We start from the raw sequence: 26024 nt of genomic DNA on the forward strand, positions 1-26024 counted from the left end.
TTTGAATTCAATTCTGGATTTAACAGGAAGCCAATGAAGGGAAGCCAAAACAGGAGAAATATGCTCTCTCTTTCTAGTCCCTGTCAGTACTCTTGCTGCAGCATTTTGGATTAGCTGAAGGCTTTTCAGTGAGTTTTTTGGACATCCTGATAATAATGAATTGCAGTAGTCCAGCCTGGAAGTAATAAATGCATGAACTAGTTTTTCAGTGTCACTCTGAGACAGGATATTTCTAATTTTAGAGATGTTGCGCAAATGGAAGAACGCAGTCTTACATATTTGTTTAATATGTGCGTTGAAGGACATATCCTGGTCAAAAATGACTCCAAGGTTCCTCACAGTGTTACTGGAGGCCAAGGTAATGCCATCCAGAGTAAGAATCTGGTTAGATACCATATTTCTAAGCTTTTCAGCACAGAGTACAATAACCTCAGTTTTATCTGAGTTAAGAAGCAGAAAGTTAGTGGCCATCCAGGTCTTTATGTCTTTAAGACATTCCTGCAGTTTAACTAATTGGTGTGTGTTATCTGGCTTCATGGACAGATAGAGCTGGGTGTCATCTGCATAGCAGTGAAAATGTATGCTATGTCTTCTAATGATGCTGCCTAGGGGAAGCATGTATAATGTAAACAGAATTGGTCCTAGCACTGAACCCTGTGGAACTCCATAATTAACCTCAGTGTGTGAAGAGGACTCTCCATTTACATGCACAAATTGGAGTCTATTAGATAGATATGATACAAACCACTGCAGTGCAATACCTGTAATACCTACAGCATGTTCTAATCGGTCTAATAGGATATTATGGTCAACAGTATCGAATCCGACATTGTCCGAGATCAGAGGTCTCTGAGGCCTTTACTGTAAGATCAGAGGTCTCTGAGGCCTTTACTGTAAGATCAGAGGCCTCTGAGGCCTTTACTGTAAGATCAGAGGCCTCTGAGGCCTTTACTGTAAGGTCAGAGGTCTCTGAGACCTTTACTGTAAGGTCAGAGGTCTCTGAGGCCTGTGGAGGACAGACTGGCTGACATTTGTGTTGTGTAGGTTCCAGTTAGGCTGCACATCACCCAGTATGTCTTACTGTGTCCTGGTGCCACATGGAAAGGGCAGAACTACCAGCTGGTGAAGTCACGCTTCATGATGTGCATTTTAGTCTACTGAATTCTTTGTCCACACCATTTATTTCTATGAAGCACTCAGTGCTGCTTTTGTAACACCTGCACAAACCTCCATAACGGCGTAGAAAGCTCGGCTCATGAAGCCCCTCCAGGCCTGTGGCAGGAGGAGGGCACGGTGCCACTCAGAGGGCTGGATGTTGACCTGTGCACCAAAACACAGAAGAAGGAAACAGTTCCTCTTTCAAGCTCTGCGTGCACGACAAAGAACAAGAGAGAAAGCAATGGAAGAAGACAACACGTACTTCATGAACGAGGGCTGTCAGCGTCTGCTGGTAACTGCGGCTGCGGCTGACGAGGAAGCGGCTGATGGGTCTCCCAGCACGATCGGTCTGCACAGACAGACTGTACGACAGAAGCAGCCCAGCTGCACCACAGACAGAGAGGGTGAGTTATAATGGTGCTTCCAACAGTGACGTGTTGGTACAGACACACTGTTTGAAATCTCCACCATGTCCTGGCTTTATGAGAACCAAACAGATTAAATCTGCAGAATATCTTCATCTTCCAAACCTCTCCTCAGAAAGACGTCCCTTCCTGTAGCTCCACATATTCTCTCTTCCTCACCAATTTAAGAAACACAACTTTGATATGCTGACTGACAGATTTTACAGAGTTTAAAGGCAAAGCAGCAACATGTTCATAGTGATGTTCAACGACACCACACAGTCGATATCACTGACACCAACTAAATGAGAGGTGTCACTGGGTCACCTGCCAGTCCTGGCTTCAGCCCAGGCTGCTTGTTTTTCTCGTAGGTCTTGAGCATGAACGACGGGATCCCTGCCACCGTTTTACCCTGGTCTGAGCGGAGGTTACCCCCCCTCAGGGCTGAGAAGTAGATTCCCCGTGGCATCTGACTCATCTCCTGCCTCACCAGTGACGTCAAGAAGAGCTCGAAGGCTGGAAACATAAAAGAAACACCATCAATGCATCATCAGCATTACTCAGTATCACACGCAGATGTGACAGATCCACGATCTCTCCAGCAGGAAACACACCAAACACCTGATGTCTGTTTCTGTGCAGCTCAAACAGCTCAAACAGCTGATGTTGATGGTTATGAACAGTTGTGCTAAACAAAAATGTTGTAACATCATGCAGCGTACATGTGTTCCTAAAGTATCTTAGCGGTCCCAGGACTGCACTCTCCTGGAAGCTGCTTTCAGGGTTACAGCCTCTAACGCTCCTACTGCCACTAAGACCACTTTGTTCTTGTTCTCCAGTCGCTGCTACTCTGGAAGTTGAAGCACCCCCGACCCTTACTCCTACTACCGGCTCGACGGGGCTTCTAGTCCACATGTGGCGCGGGTGTTTCTATACACTACAGCTTCCTGGTTGTGCTTTGAGTTTATGCTATCCCAGCTTGCATCTTACATCCTGCTACTACGTGGTGGAAAATGTCCGTAGCACCTTTGCACAGTCTGCAGCCGTGGTAGACTCCCTCCTACCACAGCTCACCTCTAAGCATCTGGATCTTTCTACCATTCATCGGGCTTCTCAGCATCTGTTTCAGCATCTGCACGGATTTGGCTCTGACTGATCTTCATCCTGCTGGCCTCACCAGGTGGATCTCACTGACTCCTCCCATACAGCTTGATGTCATCTACAGGATGACATTTGATGACATCACCTCTTAGTGATGAGCTGGCTTTGGGGATTGAAGCCTTTGCAGACAGAAGCTGGGACACTGCACACTCCAGTACTGTCTCCCACAGTTCCTGATGAATGTTATCAGTGCACTGAAGCACAGTAACAAGCAGGTCAGTGTGCATGAATGGGGCATAGAGTCAGGTTGGTCTGCCTAGTCTTAAGTGCTCTTGTACTGTCAGAATGACACGATAGCAGCCCTACGAACCAGCAGCTGAGCTTTTGTGTTGTTTCTAATGCTTTTCAGAGTTTTGCTCATGTACTGGCTCATGTGCCTCCACAGCTTCAGTAGCTCCTGTGTCGTGGAGAGGCGAGTTATCGGGCCGTGGTTTGATGGCCAGGACGGTTCAGTCCTGTGTTCGTGCCTTTAGCATTCCCCATATCTACAGACCGCTGATCACTGAACGCTTCTTAAACAGTAGACGTGGATTATGTCGGGTCCCGCTGTTGTCCCAGACTCATTGTCTCGAGAGTAGATCCTGGATGGATCTCTAGAAGCAGTTTATTCTGTCGGGACGACAGGATACGACCTGTTGGTTTGTTGGCTGCTCCAGTTTACCTGGAAGAACAGACGAGGTGGTGAGAGTCATCAGCTTCACATAAGATGAGCCTGGGACGGAGAGATCCTTCTCATCTTCCTCCTTTTCTTTACTCTGTTCATCTTCTTCGTTTTCAGGGAGCTTTGCAGGTGGTCGGGCCTTCCAATCAGAGAGAAGAGAAGAGCTGACACACGGCGGCGTATAGGGACGTTTCTGAACACGCTAAAGTAACTGAAACATCAGCTTCCTCATTAACTAGTGCCTCATAGTTACACCTGACTAACGTCTGAGGACAATTAATAAAGAAACATTGCAAAATGATCTGGCTAATATGTTAGAAACTGTTCTGATGTTGTTATGAGAGTGGAGCAGGACTCTTAACTGCCTCAGGAAGGTGGTTGATGGTGTGATCTGTTTCAGGAAAGGCTGCCAAAGCCCTGTAGCCACAGCTGGCCACCTCTGGATCCTGTTACAACACAAAGGTGCAGACACATGTTTCTGTTTCCTACAAGAGGATGAAACTTATGTGACATCACAGCATATTTGTGCATGTAGGAGTCATCATGTCAGCTGTGTGTGGATACAGTATATACAGACCTCGCTCAGAGCATAAGTCCAGAGAATGCTGACCACCTCTTCTTTTAATTTCTAATGACCAAAATAAGAAGTGAATTTAAAGCACATTTAACACACACACACACACACACACACACACACACACACACACACACACACACACACACAGAGACACAGACACACACACACACACACACACACACACACACACACACACAGCAGAGAAGTTTGTGTCTGACTCAGTGACTGCAAGGTGCTGCACAGGTCCTGTGGCTGCAACCCAAAAGCATCCCTATCAGGCGTCCTGTGCTAATACGTATGTTTGGTTTTGGCCTTTGGTCTTGTGTTTGTTTAGATGCCACTTTGCAAACCTAAGCTGTACTGCCATATCATTGTTAGAGAGGAGGAGAGCTTTCCAACAAGCAGCACTGCATGGTCTAGGATTCATCTGCTGGACGGCCTCTGCTGCTGTGTTGAATCCTCCAGAGCAACAAATTACCAAAACGTCTGTTTTTAAAAAGAGGCTCACACTCGCTGATCCATTTATTAGTTACTGTGAAGTCCGAGCAGAGCAGGACTCTGAGGACTGGACCCTCACACGTCTGTACTTTGTGCTTCTACACAACTTTACATTGATGTGCTAACTTTAGCTACCAAACACAGTGATGTAGAGATGTGACTCTACAGTGAGGTGATACAAACAGCTGGTGAGAGTCCTGTTTACAGACAGAACCACAGAGAAAAACAGAACCTGGTGGAGTTCCTGTGTCACTCTGTTAGCTCCTCAACACAGAGGAACATGAACGTTACGACGCACCTCGTACTGCTCTGATTTAACTGTGAGCTGAGGCACCAGAGCCAAAAGCTCAGCGATGGCTTGAACCACCTCTGGCTGTGAGTGACAGCTGAGCTCAGGCCAAACAGTTCTCCATGCTGAGATAATATCCACCACCTGAGAAAGAAACATTTCTTTTAAGACCAGAACTTTGGAAAAGATTCAAAAGTTATGATGCAGAAAAAAGATGATTCCTGAATTTAAAGAGACAAATGGAGACAGACGAGGTACCTCTGCTCGACACAGCTCCTGTAGTCCCTGCAGGACGAGAGCAGCCGGGGTTGCCAGGTCTGGTCTGTTGCACTGTTTTAAAGTGAGTGAAATGGCAGCCACCATGTCCCCTGCATGCTGGTAAGGCCTGGTTAACACACACATCAGCGTGGACAAAGTGGAAAATGTGTTTCTTCTCATTTTGTTACCATTTTTATTAAAAAGCATTAAAAGTGCCAGGACACGTGTAAGTAAGTAAATGCCACACACAGCTTCTTATCATTGCAAACTCTTCTGGCTGCAAATGTTTTACAATAAAAGCAAACGTAAGCATTTGTGAGAACAAGAAACCGCTCAATGATTTGCTAAATTTGTACTGTAGCATCCATCCAGAGGGTTTCCCAGGTTTTCACTAATGCTAACAAAGCTGCATGTACATGTTAGCAGGTGTAACAGGCCCCGGGACGATGAGCAGTGTGCACCAGCTGGTTAGAACAAAGGAAATAATCAAATAAAATCATTGTTTGATTTCATCAACACACATAAAGGCCAGTTCACAAACACTGACAAGCATTAGCTAACAGCTAACATGTAAAGGACGTGTGCAGGAGCCTGGATGCAGTTTGTGGAGTTTATATGATCAACATAGTTTTTGGGTTGAAGGTTAAAACTATAAAGTTATGGCTCACTTGCTTAGAGTTGTATTATATGGGAAGCAATGCTTACAGACTGACATAATAATAGTTTGATTTCTTTTGCTTCAAATGTATGCTTTTATTTTGATAGTCTGGCAGAGACAGGAAGTTAGCTGCCTCTCAGTCTCTCTGTTTGATCTGAACTTTGTAAGACTTTGATCCTTCTGGATTCAGTCACGTGTAGCTGCTCTGAAAGATTTCAAACTGGACTCCTGCTGATTTTTGGAGAAACAGGGACTCAGTGGAGCGTCGAGCTGAGGCTTCATTCACTGCAAAGCTACAAAGTGCATTCATTTATCTTAACAAGCAAAGTTGATGTGACTGAAAAAACAAAGATTTTTCTGAACTTTTATCAGCTTGTTGAGCAGAAACATCTATGAAGAGTCCAGTCAGTGATTATTACTCATCAGAAGGGAAGATGAAGAGTCCTGGTGTTGGAAGCTCACACTGTCTGCACTGTGCATGCAAAGTCCACTGAATGAATGAACCAGTGAATGTAGGAAGTGCCCACTGTTTCTGTAAGTATGGGAGGACCCACCTCTCTCTGCAGATGTCCCTGACACAGGCGGCCCTGGCCAGGATCTGCTCCCACTGGGCGTCCCTCCCCAGCACCACCCTGCTGTCCTGCTGGCTCATTAGACGCTGCAGCTCTGGGTAGACCCGGTCCTTACAGACATGACCAAAGCAGCACACAATCAAAGACAAACAGAAGCTTTGAACACGTGAATATGACATTTATAGTAATGCGTTATTATTGCAAACCTGTTTCTTCCACAGAGCGGTCATGAGGCGCAGTCCCACTGCTCTCAGCTTGGGGGAGCCGGCCAGCATGTGCAGACTGTGCAGCACGATCGGGAAGCAAAGCTGGAATATTACAGCACATATGATCAGAGCCAAGTTTACAAGAGAAACACACGGTTACAGCTGAAGAAGGCAGATGTTAGACGATGACTGCTGGTTTGGAGAGTCCAGCTCACTGACAGAGTGCTTTATACTACAGAGCACTGCATCTATCCCACACAGAGGCTGCTGTGGTCCAATCCCAGCTCCTACAAACTGGGTACAAGAAACACTGTCCGTGTTGATCTCAGTTATTCACTGTTATTGGTGGATTGTGCTCACATGCTGGTATTTGGGACACGCGGCTCACTGGTTTTTAAACTCTAGAAGCCTCCTGGATGAAGAAAAGCTCCTCAGACTACATGACCTGGATGACCCCACAGATAAAAGCTCATCTGATGGACTAAAACACACTGTGAGCGCTCGGATGAAGTAGAAAGGTGCTGCTGATGTTCCAGCCCCGTCTCCAGACGCTCACAGTCAGTACAGGTTCTTCTTAGTCGTGCTGCGTACCTTATGAGTGCCGAGGTTTGGCAGGCTTGTGAGAACAGCGTGAGCCAGGACGGGACTCTTTTCTTTGGTCAGTTTGAACAAAAGAAGCAGCACGAGGGGCGGGACCTGCAGAGGGAAACGCCCACATCAGCAAACACACCAACCAAACATTAGGGGTACAATGAAACAATGAGGGGTAAACTTCACACTTCATCTGCAGCTAGTGACTCCAACACAAGTCCAGAGGGAAGTCTGTCCCCTTAGAGCACTCCCTAACCACTCCCTTTATACGGCAGCAGATTAGCAGCAATCACACAGCAGTGACAGCTTTTATCTTCCTGCTGATCTGAACCATTTCAAAGTCATGTGTTGGTGCCAAAACACCAGGTTATCAACATGTGTTTACTGCTCTTAGAAAGACAAACACGAGCTAGCTGCCTTACATACAACATATCTACATGTCAGAGGGAACAACATGCATTACTTTATATTCAGGCCACAGATTTAAGAGAACCAGTTGTGTGGGTTATCTACCTGGCAGGGGTCGGCAGCAGCGACAGCCTGGCTTGCTTTCAAAGCCAGCTGGCAGATGTTTTCCTGACCCATGATGATGAGATAAGTCACAATCAGGACAAGAGAGGAGGACAGGCGCTGGCTGGACGACAGGGCAGAGCGGACCGCCAACAGCCAATCGGTCGCTGCTGCTGGATTGTTGGCCACTTTGCGCAGTACCGACAAAGACACGCTGAGCTCACTATACCAGGAACTCAGAGACAGAGGCAGTGATGGGGCAGGCTGAGGGAGACAGATTCATGAGAAACAAATGAGAAAGAACAAAGAGCAAAGCTACAGATGCACCATGAATGTTAATGAAGTGTAATTTAAGGATCAAGCAAAGCATCCCAGAGGAACAACACTCCAGAGACTGGATGCTGACCCTGAAGAAGAGGCAGTAAAGACAGCCCTGTTGCTATGACACTGAGAGGGAAACAGTATTTTTGGATGGATGTCGTCTGTGCTCTAATGCTCTGTCCACTCAGCACCTAACAGCTACCTGCACTATTGTAACAGTGTTTGAATTACGTGGCTACACCTCAAAGAAAGACTCCAAAAACTGAATGTGAGAAGCAGGCCTGGGGTTACCTGCTGGGCTACCTGCTAGGCTACCTGCTGGGTTACAGGCTGGGTAACCTGCTAGGTTACCTGCTAGGCTACCTGCTAGGCTACTTGCTAGGCTACCTGCTGGGTTACCTGCTAGGCTACCTGCTAGGCTACCTGCTAGGCTACCTGCTGGGTTACCTGTTGGGCTACCTGCTGGGTTACCTGCTAGGCTACCAGCTAGGCTACCTGCTAGGCTACCTGCTGGGTTACCTGCTAGGCTACCTGCTAGGTTACCTGCTGGGTTACCTGCTGGGTTACCTGTTGGGCTACCTGTTGGGCTACCTGTTGGGTACCTGCTAGGCTACCGGCTAGGTTACCTGCTAGGCTACCTGCCAGGCTACCTGCTGGGTTACCTGCTAGGTTACCTGCTAGGTTACCTCCTAGGCTACCTGCTAGGTTACCTGCTAGGCTACCTGTTGGGTTACCTGCTGGGTTACCTGCTAGGCTACCTGCTAGGCTACCTGCTGGGTTACCTGCTGGGTCACCTTCTAGGCTACCTGCTAGGCTACCTGCTAGGCTACCTGTTGGGTTACCTGCTAGGCTACCTGCTAGGCTACCTGCTAGGCTACCTGCTGGGTTACCTGCTAGGCTACCTGCTAGGCTACCTGTTGGGTTACCTGCTGGGTTACTTGCTAGGCTACCTGCTAGGCTACCTGCTAGGCTACCTGCTGGGTTACCTGCTAGGCTACCTGCTAGGCTACCTGCTAGGCTACCTGCTGGGTTACCTGCTGGGTTACTTGCTGGGCTACCTGCTGGGTTACCTGTTGGGCTACCTGCTGGGTTACCTGCTGGGTCACCTTCTAGGCTACCTGCTAGGCTACCTGCTAGGCTACCTGCTAGGCTACCTGCTGGGTTACCTGCTAGGCTACCTGCTAGGCTACCTGTTGGGTTACCTGCTGGGTTACTTGCTGGGCTACCTGCTGGGTTACCTGTTGGGCTACCTGCTGGGCTACCTGGTAGGCTACCTGCTGGGTTACCTGCTGGGCTACCTGCTCTGTTACCTGCTGGGTTACCTGCTGGGGTTTATCTGCGGGCCTGCTAACTCTGAGCAGCAGGCTGTGAGCCAGCCTGTGGTTGGTGCTGTGTGTGTTCTGGTCAGTCAGCGGCTCAGTGAGACCCAAGCAGGACAGGAGCTGCAACACGGGGAGAATCAGGACCGGACTCAACCAGGGCGACGCCTCCGCTTGTTCAGGGACCAAACTCAGTGCTGTGTTGAGAGAAAGAATATCTCATGTAGGACACAAAGCTCTGTGAGGTTCCAACCATGACCTGCACACACAACCTAGTTTTGTTCCCACTAATTCTTTCACTGCTTCAAAGTCTCTTAAAGGAAGCTAAAGCCAGCAGAGCTTTGTCCAAAATAATCACTTTACCAAGTCTGAGAAGGCTGGTCAGCTGATCTGAAGGGGCTTCCAACAAGAGCAAGGCCACGCCCATCATCAGCTCATCCAACAGCAACTCCTGCAGAAAACAAACAGCGATGCCAACAGGTCAATACAGGCCGCAGAGGCCCGAGGGCTCACACATCACAGCACTGACAAGGTTCACAATGGGGGACATTTGACCCACATGTGTAAACCTCTATAGGCCAGAAGGCATCTTGTTCCATATACTGACATCACCAGCAGACTGACAGCTAATAAATAAGTCAGCATGTTTGGTTTTGTAGGCGTGGACAGGATCGATGGTCAGGCTTCCTCTCAGAGAGGCTCCAACTGCAGGATGTGAATGATGTTAATAAGGTGAAACGTGTAAACAGAATCGGTCCCAGCATGGAGACAGTGTGTGAAGAAGACTCTGTATTTACATGAACCAATCACCACTGCAGAGCAGTTCATTTAATCCCCACGTAAGAAGATCTGTGTAACCGTCACTACAACTGTTTCTGTGATGAAGAGTTTCAGTCAGCTTTAATCAGCTGTTTGGATGAGATGCAGCGCAGAGACCAACAAGTGCTCAGCATCACTGGGAACAAACCACTTCAGGTGACCCATCATGGAGCTCATCCAGAGGATCAGAGCAGCGATCAAAGCAAAGGGTGACGAATCTAAAACGTGCTGAGTTACTTCCTTCCACACGTGTTCATAGTTCTGATGGCTTCAGTGAGAATTAGTCTAAACTAATTTTTCACACTAATTCTGGTCACACAGCGTCTCCAACACTGCTTTCTTTAATGTGACTGTAGCCTGAGGGTGCACAGCCTGACTCCATCACACAAGTGAGTGTAAACAAATCTGATGACGGCCATGAAAATGAGCAGAGGCAGAGACCCGCTTGATTTTCAGCCATCATGGAGGACAAAAGGTTTCACACCTGTTCAGGCCTTAAACTCAGGTGTGCTCTCCCTGGTAGGAGCAACAAGGCTTTTATGAAAACACTGAACCAAACAATGCTACATTTCTACAAAGTGTCTTTGAGTGTCAGATATTCACATGTGTGCATGTCCATGTCAGCTCGCTGCAGTGAGTGAAGAAGCTGATCAGCATTAATGCCAAATAACCCACTGCTGTGAGTCCAGGCTCAGGTTTGGAGCAGAGATATTTGCACATGTAAAACAAAAAGCATCACTTTTGTTTACTTCCATATTTAGCTCATGTTAACCAGCACAGCAGCGCGGCTTCTTTATCTTTGCTGGTGTCTGATTGTCTACAAACAGCGATCACCTGACAGGCTGGAACAAGCTGCTGCATTAAGCCGATTATTGGTCTGCAGTCTCCGTTGAACTCGAGGCATCGCCGACACGCACACAGCAGCTGCAGAGCCAGCGCCGCTTTCTCTGGTTTCCACTGGTCTCCAGAGGTCCCAGTTAGATCTTGGAGCAGAGCGCCCACAAACGCACACAGCTCCAGGACTGCCTCCACGCTGTCCACTTGCAGGACAGAGAGGAGAGGCTGACATAGCTCCATCCTGCTCTCTGTATTAGTTACTTCCTGTCAATCTGAGCGTATGCAAATAAGAGAGACACATTTAAATGAACGATGGTGTAACATACAGAGTGGAAACATGTTGACGTGTCTTTGTACAGTTACCTAACATAACTTCAGTGTGTTACCTGCATGTGTGGAACCAGCTGACAAAGACAGAGCAGCAGCCTGTCAGACACTGGGGACAGCGTTTCCTGCTCCTTGTTCTGGGGGGCGGACCTGGATCCTCCCTGAATGGGCAGCATCACCCTAAGAAGACTCTGTCGAAGGAGCGCGTGCTCGGGTTGCCTGTGAGGTTGGCAGTATAGGTACCGAAGGAAGGGGGCCAGCATGGTGATATAAGCCGCTTTATCTCTGTAACGTACACACACACTGGAGTCATAAGAATCTCTGAGAATATATCATCTCATAATGTCCAGTTGTCTTCAAAGTAGTGTACAACATAACAGCTACGATAGGAACCAGTAAGACTTACCTGTCAACAGCTTTCTGGATAAAGTCATCGATCTCGAACAGCAGAGCCGGCCAGCAGTCCACTCTGTTCTCCAGGGCTGTGACGTACGGGTGAGGGCTGCTCCTGCAATGGACGGGTCAGTGTCCCAGCTCTGATTCAAGTTATGGTCCCAACAAACCACTGAGTCAGTCTATTACAACGAAGACAAACTAAGAAGGCCAAAGTCTGTTGGTGTTTCAGAGCACTGGCAGACAATTTGGACAGAGGAGATCTTTCTGTTGCACCGCTGATTTTTATACGGATGTTCACGAGTGTCTTTGCCTTTGAGGTGAAGTCTGCATTCATCCACAGGACAGATTTTATACACTAAAAAGAGGAGAGCTCACTATATTGTGACCAAAACATCACTTTTAATGTTAAAACCTGTTCGTTCTTACAGCGGCCCCATCACTGCAGCCACAGCACCGTCTGTCACTGTCCTCACTCATGAACAACACCCACAGATACTTAAACGCCTCCAACTTGGGCGTCAGCTCGTCCTTGACCTGGAGTGGGTGCTCCACTGTTTTCAGCTTTGAACCACAGCCTCAGACTTGGAGGTGCTGATTCTCATTCCCAATGTTTCCCACGCAGCTGCAGAATTACTCAAAACAGCATCGATAACAACACCCACCAGGAATAGATCCGACAGTGCTGGCAAAACGGACCAAGCTCAAAAAGTCTTGCTCCATTGCCTCACCAAGCTCCTCGTACAGCTGAGTTTTTGCTTCAGCTACTGCAAGAGTTACACTCATCCTGTCGATATCTGCCAGACGATAGCCAAGCCTAACAGGACGCTTCAACCTGCTGCTCCTGAACCTCCAATGTCTATCTTCTGGTTCAGAGATTGCCCCCACCACATTAAAGTCCCCCAGCAGGACTATGGAGTTGCTAGATGGGGTACCCACCTCACCCAGCAACTCTAAAAATGACTCTAAACAACTGTTAGTCACATGTGAACAAATGACTATCGGCACCTGTTCCCAACATGACGGCACAGGGAAGCAACCGTCTTGTCCACCAGGGAAAACTTCTAAATGCTGCCATCAAATCAGGGAGATACAAACGTACCCATTCCCTGTCTGCCACCTCTCACTCTTTACATGTAGTCAGTATTTTTCAACCTCATGCACCAGTTTGGGATTCTCATGCTCCAAGAGCCAGTTTATAGCTGGGACTGAAGCACCAGGGCCTTTGACTGCCACCAGACAGAGCACCGGACCCCTACGGCACTTCAAGTGGGTGGTGGACCAATGCTGCTTCTTTGGACTAGCAGTAAGCTACAAGCTATATGTAGCTTGATAGATTACACAAGACAATATGTTTGAACATCTCTAGATATTAGACATGAGATACTTACCTGATAGAATACGGACAGGTGAAGTGTCCATCGCTCTGGTCAGCCTGCATCTCCAACAATCGCCGAATGACTTTTATCAACCCTTGAGTGTGTCTGTTGGACATCAGAGTCAGAATAACTGAAAAAACGAACAGTGTGAGCGTTTTCATTGCTTCAAATGTTTTCAAATAGTTACATTATGCTGCACAACTAGGTTAGCGTCCAGATTAGAGAGCATCCAGCTCTGAACTGTGGAACAGTGACCTTTAACATTTTCATGTTTCCAGTTTGAACTTTCAAAGCTATTTTCTTTACTTCACATGAGCCCTGATGGAGAGCAATGACATGGTGGATTTATCCTCAGCACAGACTAAGCTGTGACCTCCATGTGTCTAACTCAGTTTGTAGACTGTCAGTCGGGTTCCTGAACTGGAAGCATTGACTCCATGTTACACACTGGTAGCTGGAAAAGAAGGCGACTGGACTTGATTAAGTTTTAAAGATGTTTCACTTCTTATACAAGGTGGAGAGACTCACATATTTAAACCCTACAGGGCGTTTCCCTCCTTGGAGATGGTCATCGAGCTATTTGTCATGTGCGTCATCACATGAGTATAAACAAAAGCGTAGGTCATTGTCAACACCAAGGGTTAAGGGTTGAACCACTATGAGACCTCACCGCGACCCATCATGTGACCTTTGAGGTCACCTGAGGCGAGGTGTGAGTGGGCCTTTAAAGGGATTTAAAGACTGAATTTGTAGGTGACGATGGCCAGTAACAGTGGACATACACGGCCTTCTTCATACCTCTTCTCAGTTCACAGTGTTAGCATTCTCATGCTAAAGAGAGCCTTCTTTGTCCTGCTGATACACAACCTCGTCCTGCTGAGGTCTATCTTTCATGTTGTGCCTTTGTGCAGCGGCTGTAACGCTGCATGGATGCAGGTTACAGAGCCTCTGTCAGACTCATTGACAAACAGCTGAGCTGAGCTTTCTGAGGCAGGATCGTGGCGTCCAATAACTGCACGTTGCATACCTTGCAGAAGGCAGGAGGTTGAGGACACCATTGAGGATGTAGTCCAGGTCTGCATGGCCCTGGTCCACCAATAACACCAAGGTGTCACAGCACGCTGAACACACCACAGCACAGTCACTGCAGCACTGCTGCCACAAAGCTTCCAGTGCTGGGCCCTGAACAACAACAGTGATGCAGTCAGTGTTTCAGAAGTTTAACAAAACGATCTGTGCCATTTCCACACATGCACTGAAGCCCTGAATGAAAACGGACAAAGACAGAGGTGCACGTGAGAATGCAATCTGTCCCACTCAGTTCAGCCACTCGGGCTCAGCACTGATTCAATCCCAACAAGGTTTGATTCAATTTGGACTCAGACAGTCAGAAATATTATAACTATGATCGTTTATCAGTGCATATCCATATTTTATATCTGTGTATAAAAACAAAGCTGACACTGTGAGATCAGAGGTGTCAGCCTCACAGCAGATGTGTCAAAGTCACTGAGGATAAAACACAGGACCACATGAAGCAGATGTTCCTGCTCTTTTATACTTCATGTAACTAAAGAAATGATCATATGTGACTCTTACAGGAACTCACCTGAGCACAGGACCAGGTGATTTGCCCATCTGACCCTTTTTCCTTTAAGACAGCTGCAACAAGACTTCTCACCGTCTACAACACAAGAAAGTCACACTTCTGTACCATTATTCACAATAACAATGAGAGGAAGAGAAACCAACACTACAGAGTGAATGAATGAATGAATGAATGAGTGAATAAATGAGTGAATGAATGAATGAATGAATGAATGAATGAGTGAATAAATGAGTGAATGAATGAATGAATGAATGAGTGAATGAATGAATGAATGAATGAATGAATGAGTGAATGAATGAATGAGTGAATGAGTGAATGAATGGGTGAATGAATGAATGAGTGAATGAATGAATGAGTGAATGGATGAATGAATGAATGAGTGAATGAATGAATGAGTGAATGAATGAGTGAATGAATGAGTGAATGAGTGAATGAATGGGTGAATGAGTGAATGAATGAATGAATGAATGTGCCTACAGGGACCTGAGTCTGTGTGTGTTCAGTAAAACCTGCCTCTCCTCTACATAAACATATTAAACACACGAGTGTGAGTGACTCAGAAACCCTCGTGGTTGCCAACAAACATACAAAGTAACTCTGTGTCTTGGATCTTGTTACACTGTAAACTCACCTCATGTCTCTTTAAAATCCTCCAACAGCTGCACACATGTATCAGTGCACCTTACAGTCATGTTACTCTATCAAATAGTTACGTTACTCTTTACTCTGTCTTATCAGGAGACTTTTTTATGAGTATTGCTGAATTCCTGTTAATGGTAGAGATTTTCTGCCTGTGTGAGCTGCTACTTAGTTTACCTCTATCATTAACAAATCACTCGTACCTGTGGAATCAGACAAGGGAAGGATCATTGGTATCATTTGGATGGGAGGAGTCACAGAGCAGAGTCCGCCTCTTACCTGGGCTTGTATGACAGGGCTGGGGAACTCGAGCCGCGTCTTTAAACTCTCCATCATGTCACTGGATCATACCTGTGAACATCCAGAATCTCCATTAGAACAAGAGGAGGAGGTTTGATCAAAGTAAAGACAGCTCTCCTGTTAAACTACAGATGATCACATATCAGGGAAATCAGACTTTAGCTCAGGGATGTGACATCGAACCCCTGACTGATCCAAACAGTTTATTCTTCCTCTCAAACAAACATTCCCAAATGTTTGTCCCAAACAAAGGAAACCAAGATTACCCTTCAGCCATCCACCCACTAACTAAACAACACTTTAGGTTCAGGTAAAGTTTCTGGATGAAACTTTATATGAACTTACATGACGTGTACATTGTTGTTTCTAAATGCATTTAGCTAAACTATTTTAGTGCTGTGGCAGTGTGTTGTCATGTATATCTATTAATAAGTGTTCAAACAGAGATGCTAACAGTGCCTGATTACATTATCTTATATAACAAATACGTAGCTTTCAAAGAGAACACATGGTGATAGATGATGAAGTCTCCCAGCAGCCCTCCTACTGCAGTGTTACTGGGATACGCTCAGAGACACCTGATCCAGTTCTAACAATAAGCTTTAGAGAAAAAACACAAACACTAAATGGGGAGTCTCATGAATCCAAGCTGGGAGCTGGTCCACAGGAGATGGGCCACTGAGAGACAGCTGAAGGCACTGCTGAAGGCACTGCCTCCTATTCTACCTAGCAACAACAAATAAGGCTGCAGTCTGAGGAGGGAGTGCTCTATCAGTATAACTTTGTACTACAAGCTTTTTAAGAGACGACAGAGGCTGATTATTCGAGACCTCGTCTGTCAGAAGGAGGATTTTAAATCTTGGATTTAACAGGGAGTCAGTGAAGAGGAGCTAATATGTGACAAACATGCTCTCTTTCTACTTCCTGTTGGTACTCGTGCTGCAGCGTTTCAGGTTAACTGGAGGCTTTGAGGCTTTTCATGGCACTTGTCTGATAACACTGACTCACAATCGTGCAGCTAGAGTCACTCTCAGCTTAGTTCACAGACCTACATGGTTGTTTGTGCACACTGAATGATATATTCTGCTCAAAGACTCCTCACAGCTTCACTGGAGCCACGATGATGCTGTTTCTAAGAGTTTTAGGGCCGAGCACAACAGCCTCTGTCTGGATTTAGAAGCAGGAAATTAGAGGTCACCAGGTCTTTTAGGTCTCTGTGATCAACCAAATCACAACAACAGTCACTTGAAGGCACAGACCACGAAGTACAGAGAAAATCCCACCAACCGGTCAACCCCAATGAGCAAGGCCTTGGCCACAGCGGGAAGGAAAATCTCCCTTTTAGCCGAACCAGACTGGAGGACGAGCAGACGTCTGACCGACTGGTGGAGAGGGAGGGACTCACATGGTGGATACTCATCTCTCACAGACGGTGAGAGGACAAAGACAAAAGTGTCACCTCATATCAGGCGGCACCTCCAGGGCTGAAAACTGAAACCTGTGCAGAAGTGCCAAAAACTGCAATTCCCCTAACGGCCTCTGGAGGCTGCATCCAAAAGTGAGACAACCCCAGCAGCCCCCTATATGAGCACTGTTACAGTTTACAGCTGTAGCTTTTTACCAGGCCTCACCTCTGCCAATCCAAGTGACCCACCTGTGTCACACACACTGTGAAGCTAAGCAGTGTGTCACAATGAAAGCTCCTGCTTCTTCCATGGTTTATATACACATGCTGTGTGGATCTGTGTCTGAAGGAGCACAATACATTGGGACGCACACTCATTGTGTCCCAAGTGTCACTTTCAAACTATAAAATACAAAAATAAAATCAGCAGCGTTTGCTCTGTTGGTCTCTAAAGAGGACATCAGGCTAAATACATCTACTGTTGTTAAATTAGTGCGACACACCATGATGAGCTGCACTCACACTGATACAGCCACGTAGTACGTGACAGCTCAAATAATTAATCAAGAATAATCCCCCAGATATATAACAATGCTCAATCTGGAAATGGCAAAGCCGACCACCCAAGACAGAGCAGCGTGTTTATGAAGTGTCCCACAAGACACTGGACACGTCAGAGAAACCAGGAGAGGAACTGTGGTGTTACATGATGAGTGGGTGAATACAGCTGTTAAGGGTCACTGAGTGAAGGATGCAACAGGAGTTAGACCTGCTCTGGTGTCTGTTTTGGAGATGGTGACAATGACTTCAAATTAAAAACTAAAACCCAGCTGGATGTGTCGTAGTGGAAAATGTTCAGTTTGTCTTTGAGAGTGACTGGAATGGACGAGGAGGGCCAGCTCAGGGTGAACCTGAGACCAGGTGACAGACCTGGATCCTCGGGACCAGGTGAGAGGAGGCAGATGAGTTGCTATGGAGACACTAAGAGGAGAAACCGGAAGAAGGAGAATGAGCTACTATCTGTGGCGTTTCCGTCAGAGCCGCTGCACAGATCTACCCTGCAGGGCTTCCGTCGTGATGTTCGTGGCAGGAACACTGCATTGTTTCTTGAAACTACACCGTTAGCTGGGTGACATTAACGGCGAGATGTGTGAAAACTGCAGTTTTCCAAGTGACAAGACTTTTATTAATGAAGTGAGTGAAAATAAGGTTGATTTGTTAAAGCGGTTTACTGCGGTGCGCAGCTCGTCCTGATGTTTCCTACATTTCCCACAGGCCAAAGCGCTTCACCACGAAGCTTCCGTACACACGAGGCCATCCACAAATATCTGGTGATCGGAGGAAACTAAACTGTAAAGTCGTCCGGACACAACTTAGCGCTGAACAGGACCTGCTAATAGCAGCTTAGCATCAACACAAGCTAATGCTAACGTTATACAGCTGACGGCAGGTTCACTGTAATAGATACGCGGCTGTAACTGTAACTGCAGCAGGCTGAGAAAGACTAACGAAGCTCAGTTAAAGTTATACATGCTGTTCAAAAAACTTTACCTCCTTCATCCAGCAGAGCCGCACGGAAATACGGCGAGCAGCGAGGGCCAAAAAGGACAGGAAACCGCCTTTCTCACGCGATTACGTCACAGACATGCACAGCACGCGCAGGCTGAGTTCATGTTTTCAGCACATTTAATAGAGCAATGCAATTATTATTATTATTATTGTTGTTTCTTGTTGTTAATATTATTTTATGACAAAATGTTGACACACTGTGTGAAATGTAAATAAAAATTGAATTAAATAAAATTAAATTACAAAAATTAAATCTCAATCTTATGAACCCATACTTTATTCATAACGCTGTAGTGTGCAGCTTACTCAAATACCTGGACCACAAACAGGACTTGCGGTCTTCCACTACAAAACCCTGCTGTTGTGTGCAGCTTAGCAACATCCTCCTTAAACATGTAAAAGACATCATCTCCATCGGAGCACATGCTGCTCTAAAACCTGTGTATATAATTCAGTCTTGGTTCCTTTCCAAATGTGCAAGGTGCCACTTCCATAGGCACTGATCTAATGCCAACCATCACAGATGCAGCCTTTTTAAACACTGATAACAAACTTCAGCTCAGACATGTAAAGCGTCTCATTACAGACGATTCAAAAGCCTTCAAAGTCTTGGGTCTGAGATGAGTCCGTAAGAAACCACGTCGGCCGGTCTGGAAGCACGTCGCGAGGCTCCAAATGCTCCACCAGGCCGCCGACAGGTCTCGCACGCCACAGCCGCTCTATCACGTGACACATACTGCTCCTATGAGCTAAGGTCATGTGTTGGGTTACGCCATGTCGCAAGTTTTCTGAGGTGCTTTTGTGATATTTAGTAGATCGGATTACATCTTTTTTTATTTATTACTTATATATGATCCAGTAATTAAGGTCAGTATCGGACTGATACCGATACGCAACGTCGGATCGGTCCATCTCTAGTTCAGATGGCTTTTAATGAGCCTTATAAAATAAACACAGTTTAAAAACATCTAGCAACTAAATCAAGGGTAGCCTGAACTTACAGTCACTGAACACAGCAAGTGTCCCTGCTCTCAGACACAAAACCTGCCTTTAAAAGTTCAGAGTAATGAAATCAGCAGTGCTGATTCTATCATTTCTAGTCTCACACACTTGTGCATTTCTGTTGTTTTGGTTCACATCGGTTGATTTTCTGCTGTAAACAACTAAAGAGAACATTTTCTAAAGCTTTGAGTGTCCATCAGGATCCTGTAGAAACAGCTTCCATGTCAAAGATCAATATTCTGGATTCTGTTTAGAAAGAAAAAGATTTTTAGAAAATTCTCTAAAGAATTCAACATCTGTTTTATTTTCTACTATTTATTTATTTTTTTAAAGTCACTCTAGCACAGATTTCTTTAGTCACATGTCTTTCTGTGTCTTCCATAAAAAACATTAAACATGCAAACACTCAACACAGCAACACTGAAAGCATTTGAGTGTAACTTTCATTCAAATCAAACTTTATACACAATTACAAAATGGAACAAAAGACAATCTAAACATTAAAACACTACAGCCACTGAAGAAACAAATCAAACCAATCACAATCAACATCAAAATATGATAACAGAAAACTAGAAGAAGAAGATGACAGCTCCAGCACCCCCCACGACCCTGAAAAGGAGATGTGGAAGCAAACGGATGGATGGAAAAATAGAAGAGACATATCATACAATTCATATACGTTCATGTGATATCTTTGGGTTCAAAAAACCCAATAACCTTGAATCCTTCTTTTAAATTACATTTACATTTCAGCTGGTAGCAAAGAAATTAATCAGAAATTAACCACAATTAATCTGCAGCTTCATCGATGTGATGCTGAGTTTCTGACTGAAATTCAGTCTGAACATGTCTGACTCTGTTAAACAGTCAGAGTGTTTCTCTAACAGCAGGAGCCTCTTTACACTCAGCTTCACACAGACGAGCTGAGGAATGATCGAGCAAACTTCTTCTTCTGTCATTTTTAACAGCAGCTTGCACCCAAAGATGTTGCACTACTGCCATCTCCTGGCTTTTACTCTTACTTCTCTTCCAGATCCTCAGATCCTCTTGATGACATCAGTATTTCTAAAAAATGAAAAGCCACTCCTTTCACCTCATCATGACTTAACTGATTAACCACTTTTTCAAACGTAAGTTTCATTTCACCACCAGTTCCCACCCTCAACACTCTCCTTTGACTTCTATACTTCCTGCAACTAATAACCACATGTTCAACCGTCTCCATAGCATTACACCATCACATAACCCAGTCGGATGTTTCCCCATCACAACAAGAGAACCATTCAGAAAGCAATGACCTGTTTGTATTCTCCTGCTGCCTATTTAACCCACTACTCCTCTTAACTTCTATTGTGTTTTGTACCCCATGTCTCCCTGTTGTTCCATTATCCCATGCCATTCTCCAGAAGTTCTTACTTTGTGTCCAAACTATTCTTTTCCCTCAGATTTCAACAATGGTATCTGCACATCTATGTCTACTTTTTTAACAGCTGCTTTAGCCAACCTATCTGCTCTTTCATTACCCACAATACCTCTATGAGCCGGAGTCCACATATTACTATATGTTTACTTTATGTTTTTATTGTAGAAAGATGAACCAAATTTAGTTTGACTCTGACAAACGATGGCAAGATAAAAGTAGTTTGTTAAAAAAAGACACAAAAATGGTAACAATGAAAACAAATACAAACAACAGCATATCCTGATATGAGGCTCACAGATCAGGATCAATACAATACGTAGCAACCGACATTGATGTTGCCATGGTGACCCCTGCCATATATAGTATTTCTGTTACCTCACTTGTCTTAAAGATCAACGCTGGCTGTTTTTCATTTTACTAATGAGTCCACCCTCTTCACTCACTTTTGTCTCTTCCTCGTGTTTGAGCTCCTCTCAGAGAGGATTTAAGAAAGAGCTTTGATGATGGCTGTAGCTCAGGAGATAGAGCAAGGCATCTAATGATCAGAAAAAAGTTTTCCATGCTAAAACACAGCTCCACCTCCTGCAGTTCTCCCTCTGAACCACTAGATGTCTCTGTTATCTAAATGAAGACGTGCAGCACAGCAACCACAGCAGCGCTCAGATCACACGTGTCCTGTTATTATGTATAAAAGCATGAAACAGGTGAGACAGGTGGGATCAATATTAATGTTGTGGAAATATATGAAAAAGCAACAGAAGAGTGAAAACATTTTGTGTTTCTAGAAAGATCTTTCAGCTCATAGCTGCTCACAGACTGTATTTACAAGTGACAAACTGCAACTCTACAGTACATCTACAGTATATATCAAATATATTCTGTATTCAAATCTATTGAGTGATGTTTGAAAGTCTTTCCAGGTGAGTTTGATCCACGAGGGTCTGAAGCCAGAGTCAGACAGAGACTGTGCAGAGACTGTAGAAGGACAGAGCAGCAGCAGAGCAGTCCAGATACACTGATGATCCTCTGTCAGATCCAGAGGGACACACAGGGATGATGCTGGACTCTACATTGTGTCTGACAGTGGAGCTGTTCTCAGAGCAGTTCACTCTGCTGCACTGACAGTCATCTGCACTTCTTCTCATTCCTCTGTCAGTCACTGCTGGATGAAGCTCTCCTCTCCACCTCCCAGTAACATGGCCCAGTCAGAGCGTCTCTACACACAAGCTGCTGCTGCTTCAACCTCTCTGGATCATCAGGACACAGCTCCTCCTTTCTCAGCACACACACTGTCCTGTTTACCATCATCAGCTCCACCTGCAGAGAGAAGAAGGAAGAGCAGAGGAGATAAACGAGTGTTTCCAGAGACTCTTCATCAGCTGTCAGTCAGTGATGCAGCACATCCAGTATAAAGAGCAGCAGGGACTTCAGTGCTGGGACTGTACTAGGACTCATTGTTGCTTCACTTTTTCTAATCTTTGGATTTTTATTGAAGTTGATGAAAATGTTTTTCCCTCCTAGTTTGACTTGGGACTTTCATTCATTAGAAGAACCTTGGTGTGTCCACTCTGAGCTCTGTAGGAACCCCAACAACAAGCCCAACAATCCAGATGGACGGTTCAAGCTGTTAACTGGAGGAATTCCATCCAAACATCTGCTCTCACAAAATTCTTCCTCACCTACAGACTGTGTTCTTCACTGCTTTAAACTTGGAAATGAATGTAGTCATTGGTCTGCGTGCTGCTTTGTTCAGAGAGCTGATTGGCTGTTGACAGCGTTTGATCAGAGTGTGTCAGCCGTTACTATGGTGACCATAAAGGTGAGACACAGGAAGTGTTTGTGTCCAATCCTGAAGCCTGTCACCATTCTCCTCTCACAGCTTCATTGAGAAGCTGCAGCTTTACAGGAAACACTGGATCTTTGTTTCATACTGACTGTTTAGTACAATACTGCTGACAGCACCACCCACTCACTCCATCACTCTACTTACACCAGAGTCTCCAGTCTGTAGTCTGGACTCTGCTGAAGATCAGACAGCTGCTTCACATCTGGTTCCATCAGGTTGTTCCAGCTCAGCTCCAGCTGTCTCAGATGGGAGGGGTTGGACTTCAGTGCTGCTGCCAGATAATCACAGCTGATCTCTGACAAACCACAGTTCATCAATCTGTATAAAGAATGAAAGATGTAAGTTTATTAGACAAAATGTGAGCTTGAAATCATTCAGTGTTTCATCATCTGTTCAGAGCTGAAGAAGGTTCAGAATGTAGAAGTTTAGAAAATGGAAACTCCAAACAGCTGAAGCCAACAGGAAGCAGCTTCAAACAGGAAACTGTGCAGAGTTTCAGACTATATGTCCTGATGCAGCTAGTTGGATTTTGGAGATTTGAATCTCTGTTCTGTGACTAAGTCCTTGAATCATTTCTTCCAGTTGGTCCAACAAGACAGACTAAGTATTGGACATGTGTTGTGGCTGCATTAGGGGAGCTTCTAAATGTGATGTGATGGCCCCTCTGGGTCTGTCAGGTCACAGGACTGAAGAGAGCTCAAACTGGGCACACAGTTGTTCCAGTCTGGACCAAAGACTCTATACTGGGACTGAGGGACTGCTTTGACTGCACCCACTGGGACTTTTTAAAGGCTCATGTTCTCACTTAGATCATCGATTTCTAGTTACATTTCTTTCTGGGAAAAATGGGGATTACTTTTAAAACAGGAAGTATTTTCCCCAATAAGCAGCCCTGGATTAGTAAATCACTCCAACATGTTCTCAGGTAGAAGAAGCTGTCTTGTTATGAGGGAGAGAAGATGTGATGCTGAATCAGCAGAAGACTTGGACTCATTTGATTCCAGCTTTGATATCATTGATTTCAATGAAGAGCTTTGTGATTGTAGCAAAGGGCTGGTAGCTCTGAGAGTCCCACTGATGACGTGTTTGTGTGGAAATCTCTTAGTGGGACCAAAGAGAGAAAAAGCCCTGGTCCTGATGCTGTGGGAGGGAAATGATTGAAGTGTGCTGTGAGGAACTGACTGGGAGATTTTCACACATTTTCCAGTCCTCCTTGGAACAACAGGAAGTTCCCAGAATATGGAAACAAAGGTTAAGTGTCCTATTGCACTCAGTGATGATGGTGCTGTGGCCCCACCACCTCCACCTCTTTGTAAAGGAGCTAACTGTAATCTGAAGCTTCAAATGGAACTAAGACTTCCTCCACTAGGTGGCAGTGTCTGATGAGAAAGTGTTAGTGGAGCTGGCCTGGAGTCAGAAACAGGAAGATGCAGGATTTGGGCTGAAATGGGGAAAAGTGGTTAGCACTAGTGCCTTAAAGCAAGAAGGTTGTAGGTTGAAGCTTGTTGGCCTTTCTGTGGAGGTTGGATGTTCTCCCACAGTCCAATGAAATGCTGCTTAGGTTCATTGGTGCTTCTAAATTGGCTGTAGGTGTGGATGTGAGAGAGTGCTTCTCTGTCTCTCTCTGTTGGCCCTGTGATGGACTGCTCACCTGTGCAGGTGGACCACGCCTCCTGCCCTATGACAGCTAGGGCACAGGCTGCAGCCCTGTGAGCCTAAGCTGAATAAACAGTTAGCAAAAATGATCCATAGATGGCCTGAAATCCCCCAGTTAGCAGTTTGGTAGATAGCTATGACATGCTAATCCCATCCAGCAGCTGTATTCTACCTGTAAGCTGATCCCTGCTGAGCCAAAGCACTTTTTCATATACAAATTACAACCTTTAATAGAAACCTATTGGTCAGCATCTTATTAGCCTGCTGTTAGCTTCATTCCACAGAACACTGAGAGAAACTAACAGAGTTGATAAAGAATAAAGAGAAATGTGCTGATTTAAAGCCTTTGAAGTGCTTCAGATGATCTCTGTCCACTTGTGTCCACTCATTCATTCATGTAAGCTTTCTAATGCAGCTTTGATCTTCACAGTCTGCTTTATGAAACTCATTCTAACCCTGAATGTCAGAGTGTTCCTCCTTCTCTTTCCCATCATTCATGCTGGCAGTGGAGGAGATTTGGATGTTGGACTGTGTTTTGGATGATGTGTGTATGTTTGTGTTGGACTGCTGTCTGTAAAGCAAACGGACATTTTGCTTTGGATTTCAGTGTCAGACAGACTTTAAGGTGGAATGAAGAGTTTGAGAGTTTCACAGTGAATTATCCAGTGGAGGATTTTTCTTCTTCTTTGAAGGTTTGAAATGTGAACATTGTTCTGCTGCAGTCAATGGACTAAACCAGAGAAGAACAAAACAGACTTTACCATGAAGATCCTCAGTGTGGATCAGTATAATATCAGCCTGATGTCTGCAGTTTAGTGTCAGCAAAACTTTCACATCATATTCATCTCAGCACAACTAAAACATGCTGACTGACCTCAGAGTTTCAAGTTTACATCCTGGACTCTCCAGGAAACCACACAGATGCTTCACTCCTGAATCCTGCAGGTTGTCGTTCCAGCTCAGGTCCAGCTCTCTCAGATGGGAGGGGTTGGACTTCAGTGCTGCTGCCAGATAATCACAGCTGATCTCTGACAAACCACAGTCCCTCAATCTGTATAAAGAATGAAAGATGTAAGTTTATTAGACAAAGTGTGAGCTTGAAATCATTCAGTGTTTCATCATCTGTTCAGAGCTGAAGAAGGTTCAGAATGTAGAAGTTTAGAAAATGGAAACTCCAAACAGCTGAAGCCAACAGGAAGCAGCTTCAAACAAACACAACAAGAGAAAAAACTCTGAATGTTTCACATTAAAGTCGTACATTTATCATAAAAACAGGACAAAGACTTGAAAAAGTTGTGTTTTTCCTTCCAGGAACCACAAGGCTTCACTTTTAAAGGTGAAGTGTGAAAGAAATGGACATATTTGAAGTCCAACACCTTTTTCCAGTCACATTATTAAAGCAGACAAACTACAAGCTCATTTTCATTCCAACAAGTCATCTTCTGACCTGGACCAACAACACTGGTCTCTATGTGCAGCTGGCTGTGAGACCAGTGCTCAGGGAGCGTCTACAAAGTGCAACACTGAAAGAACATCACACACTAATTTGCCTCCAGCACTTTCACACAAACATCTACTGTCATTATTGTCACCAAACTCTGTGGATCCTTTATTGCAAATTCAAATGGGATCAA

The 26024-nt window shown here is 45.3% G+C and overlaps 2 protein-coding genes across 2 annotated transcripts in view; both read right to left on the reverse strand.

Moving 5' to 3' along the window:
• LOC148105858 (focadhesin-like) overlaps positions 1–9634 on the reverse strand; it is a 28290-nt gene extending 18656 nt beyond the window's left edge. The window contains exons 1-14 of the mRNA XM_087839048.1: positions 9547–9634; positions 9187–9380; positions 7547–7807; positions 7034–7138; positions 6443–6544; positions 6219–6346; positions 5007–5133; positions 4758–4892; positions 3962–4012; positions 3747–3830; positions 3385–3523; positions 1890–2078; positions 1421–1542; positions 1228–1320 (exon numbers count right to left, since the gene is read on the reverse strand). Of these exons, the coding sequence (XP_087695174.1) occupies positions 1228–1320; positions 1421–1542; positions 1890–2078; positions 3385–3523; positions 3747–3830; positions 3962–4012; positions 4758–4892; positions 5007–5133; positions 6219–6346; positions 6443–6544; positions 7034–7138; positions 7547–7807; positions 9187–9380; positions 9547–9613 (1797 nt within the window). The 5' untranslated portion in view covers positions 9614–9634. The remainder of the gene's footprint in view (positions 1–1227; positions 1321–1420; positions 1543–1889; positions 2079–3384; positions 3524–3746; positions 3831–3961; positions 4013–4757; positions 4893–5006; positions 5134–6218; positions 6347–6442; positions 6545–7033; positions 7139–7546; positions 7808–9186; positions 9381–9546) is intronic.
• A 1395-nt stretch (positions 9635–11029) lies between these two features.
• Positions 11030–18511, reverse strand: LOC148105859 (focadhesin-like). The gene is made up of 8 exons (XM_087839019.1): positions 18443–18511; positions 15466–15537; positions 14548–14622; positions 13966–14120; positions 12951–13043; positions 11573–11674; positions 11226–11451; positions 11030–11111 (listed from the first exon to the last, which is right to left on the reverse strand). Exons 2-8 carry the CDS (start codon positions 15520–15522, stop codon positions 11097–11099), a joined length of 723 nt encoding a protein of 240 aa, XP_087695145.1. The 5' UTR covers positions 15523–15537; positions 18443–18511; the 3' UTR covers positions 11030–11096.
• Positions 18512–26024: the final 7513 nt, after the last annotated feature.

The sequence above is a fragment of the Neolamprologus brichardi genome, chromosome 3 (genome assembly GCF_056152115.1).
Source record: "Neolamprologus brichardi isolate AB-2024 chromosome 3, ASM5615211v1, whole genome shotgun sequence".
Taxonomy (NCBI): Eukaryota; Metazoa; Chordata; class Actinopteri; order Cichliformes; family Cichlidae; genus Neolamprologus; species Neolamprologus brichardi.

Excerpts from the sequence above, each read along its gene's own strand:
- LOC148105859 (XM_087839019.1), bottom strand. The coding sequence starts at position 15,522 with ATGATGGAGAGTTTAAAGACGCGGCTCGAGTTCCCCAGCCCTGTCATA. Across the intron at positions 14,121-14,547 it reads TCACCTGGTCCTGTGCTCAG|GGCCCAGCACTGGAAGCTTT; the intron begins GTGAGTTCCTGT and ends GTTGTTGTTCAG. Across the intron at positions 11,675-12,950 it reads ACCTGTCCGTATTCTATCAG|GAGCAGCCCTCACCCGTACG; the intron begins GTAAGTATCTCA and ends CGTCCATTGCAG.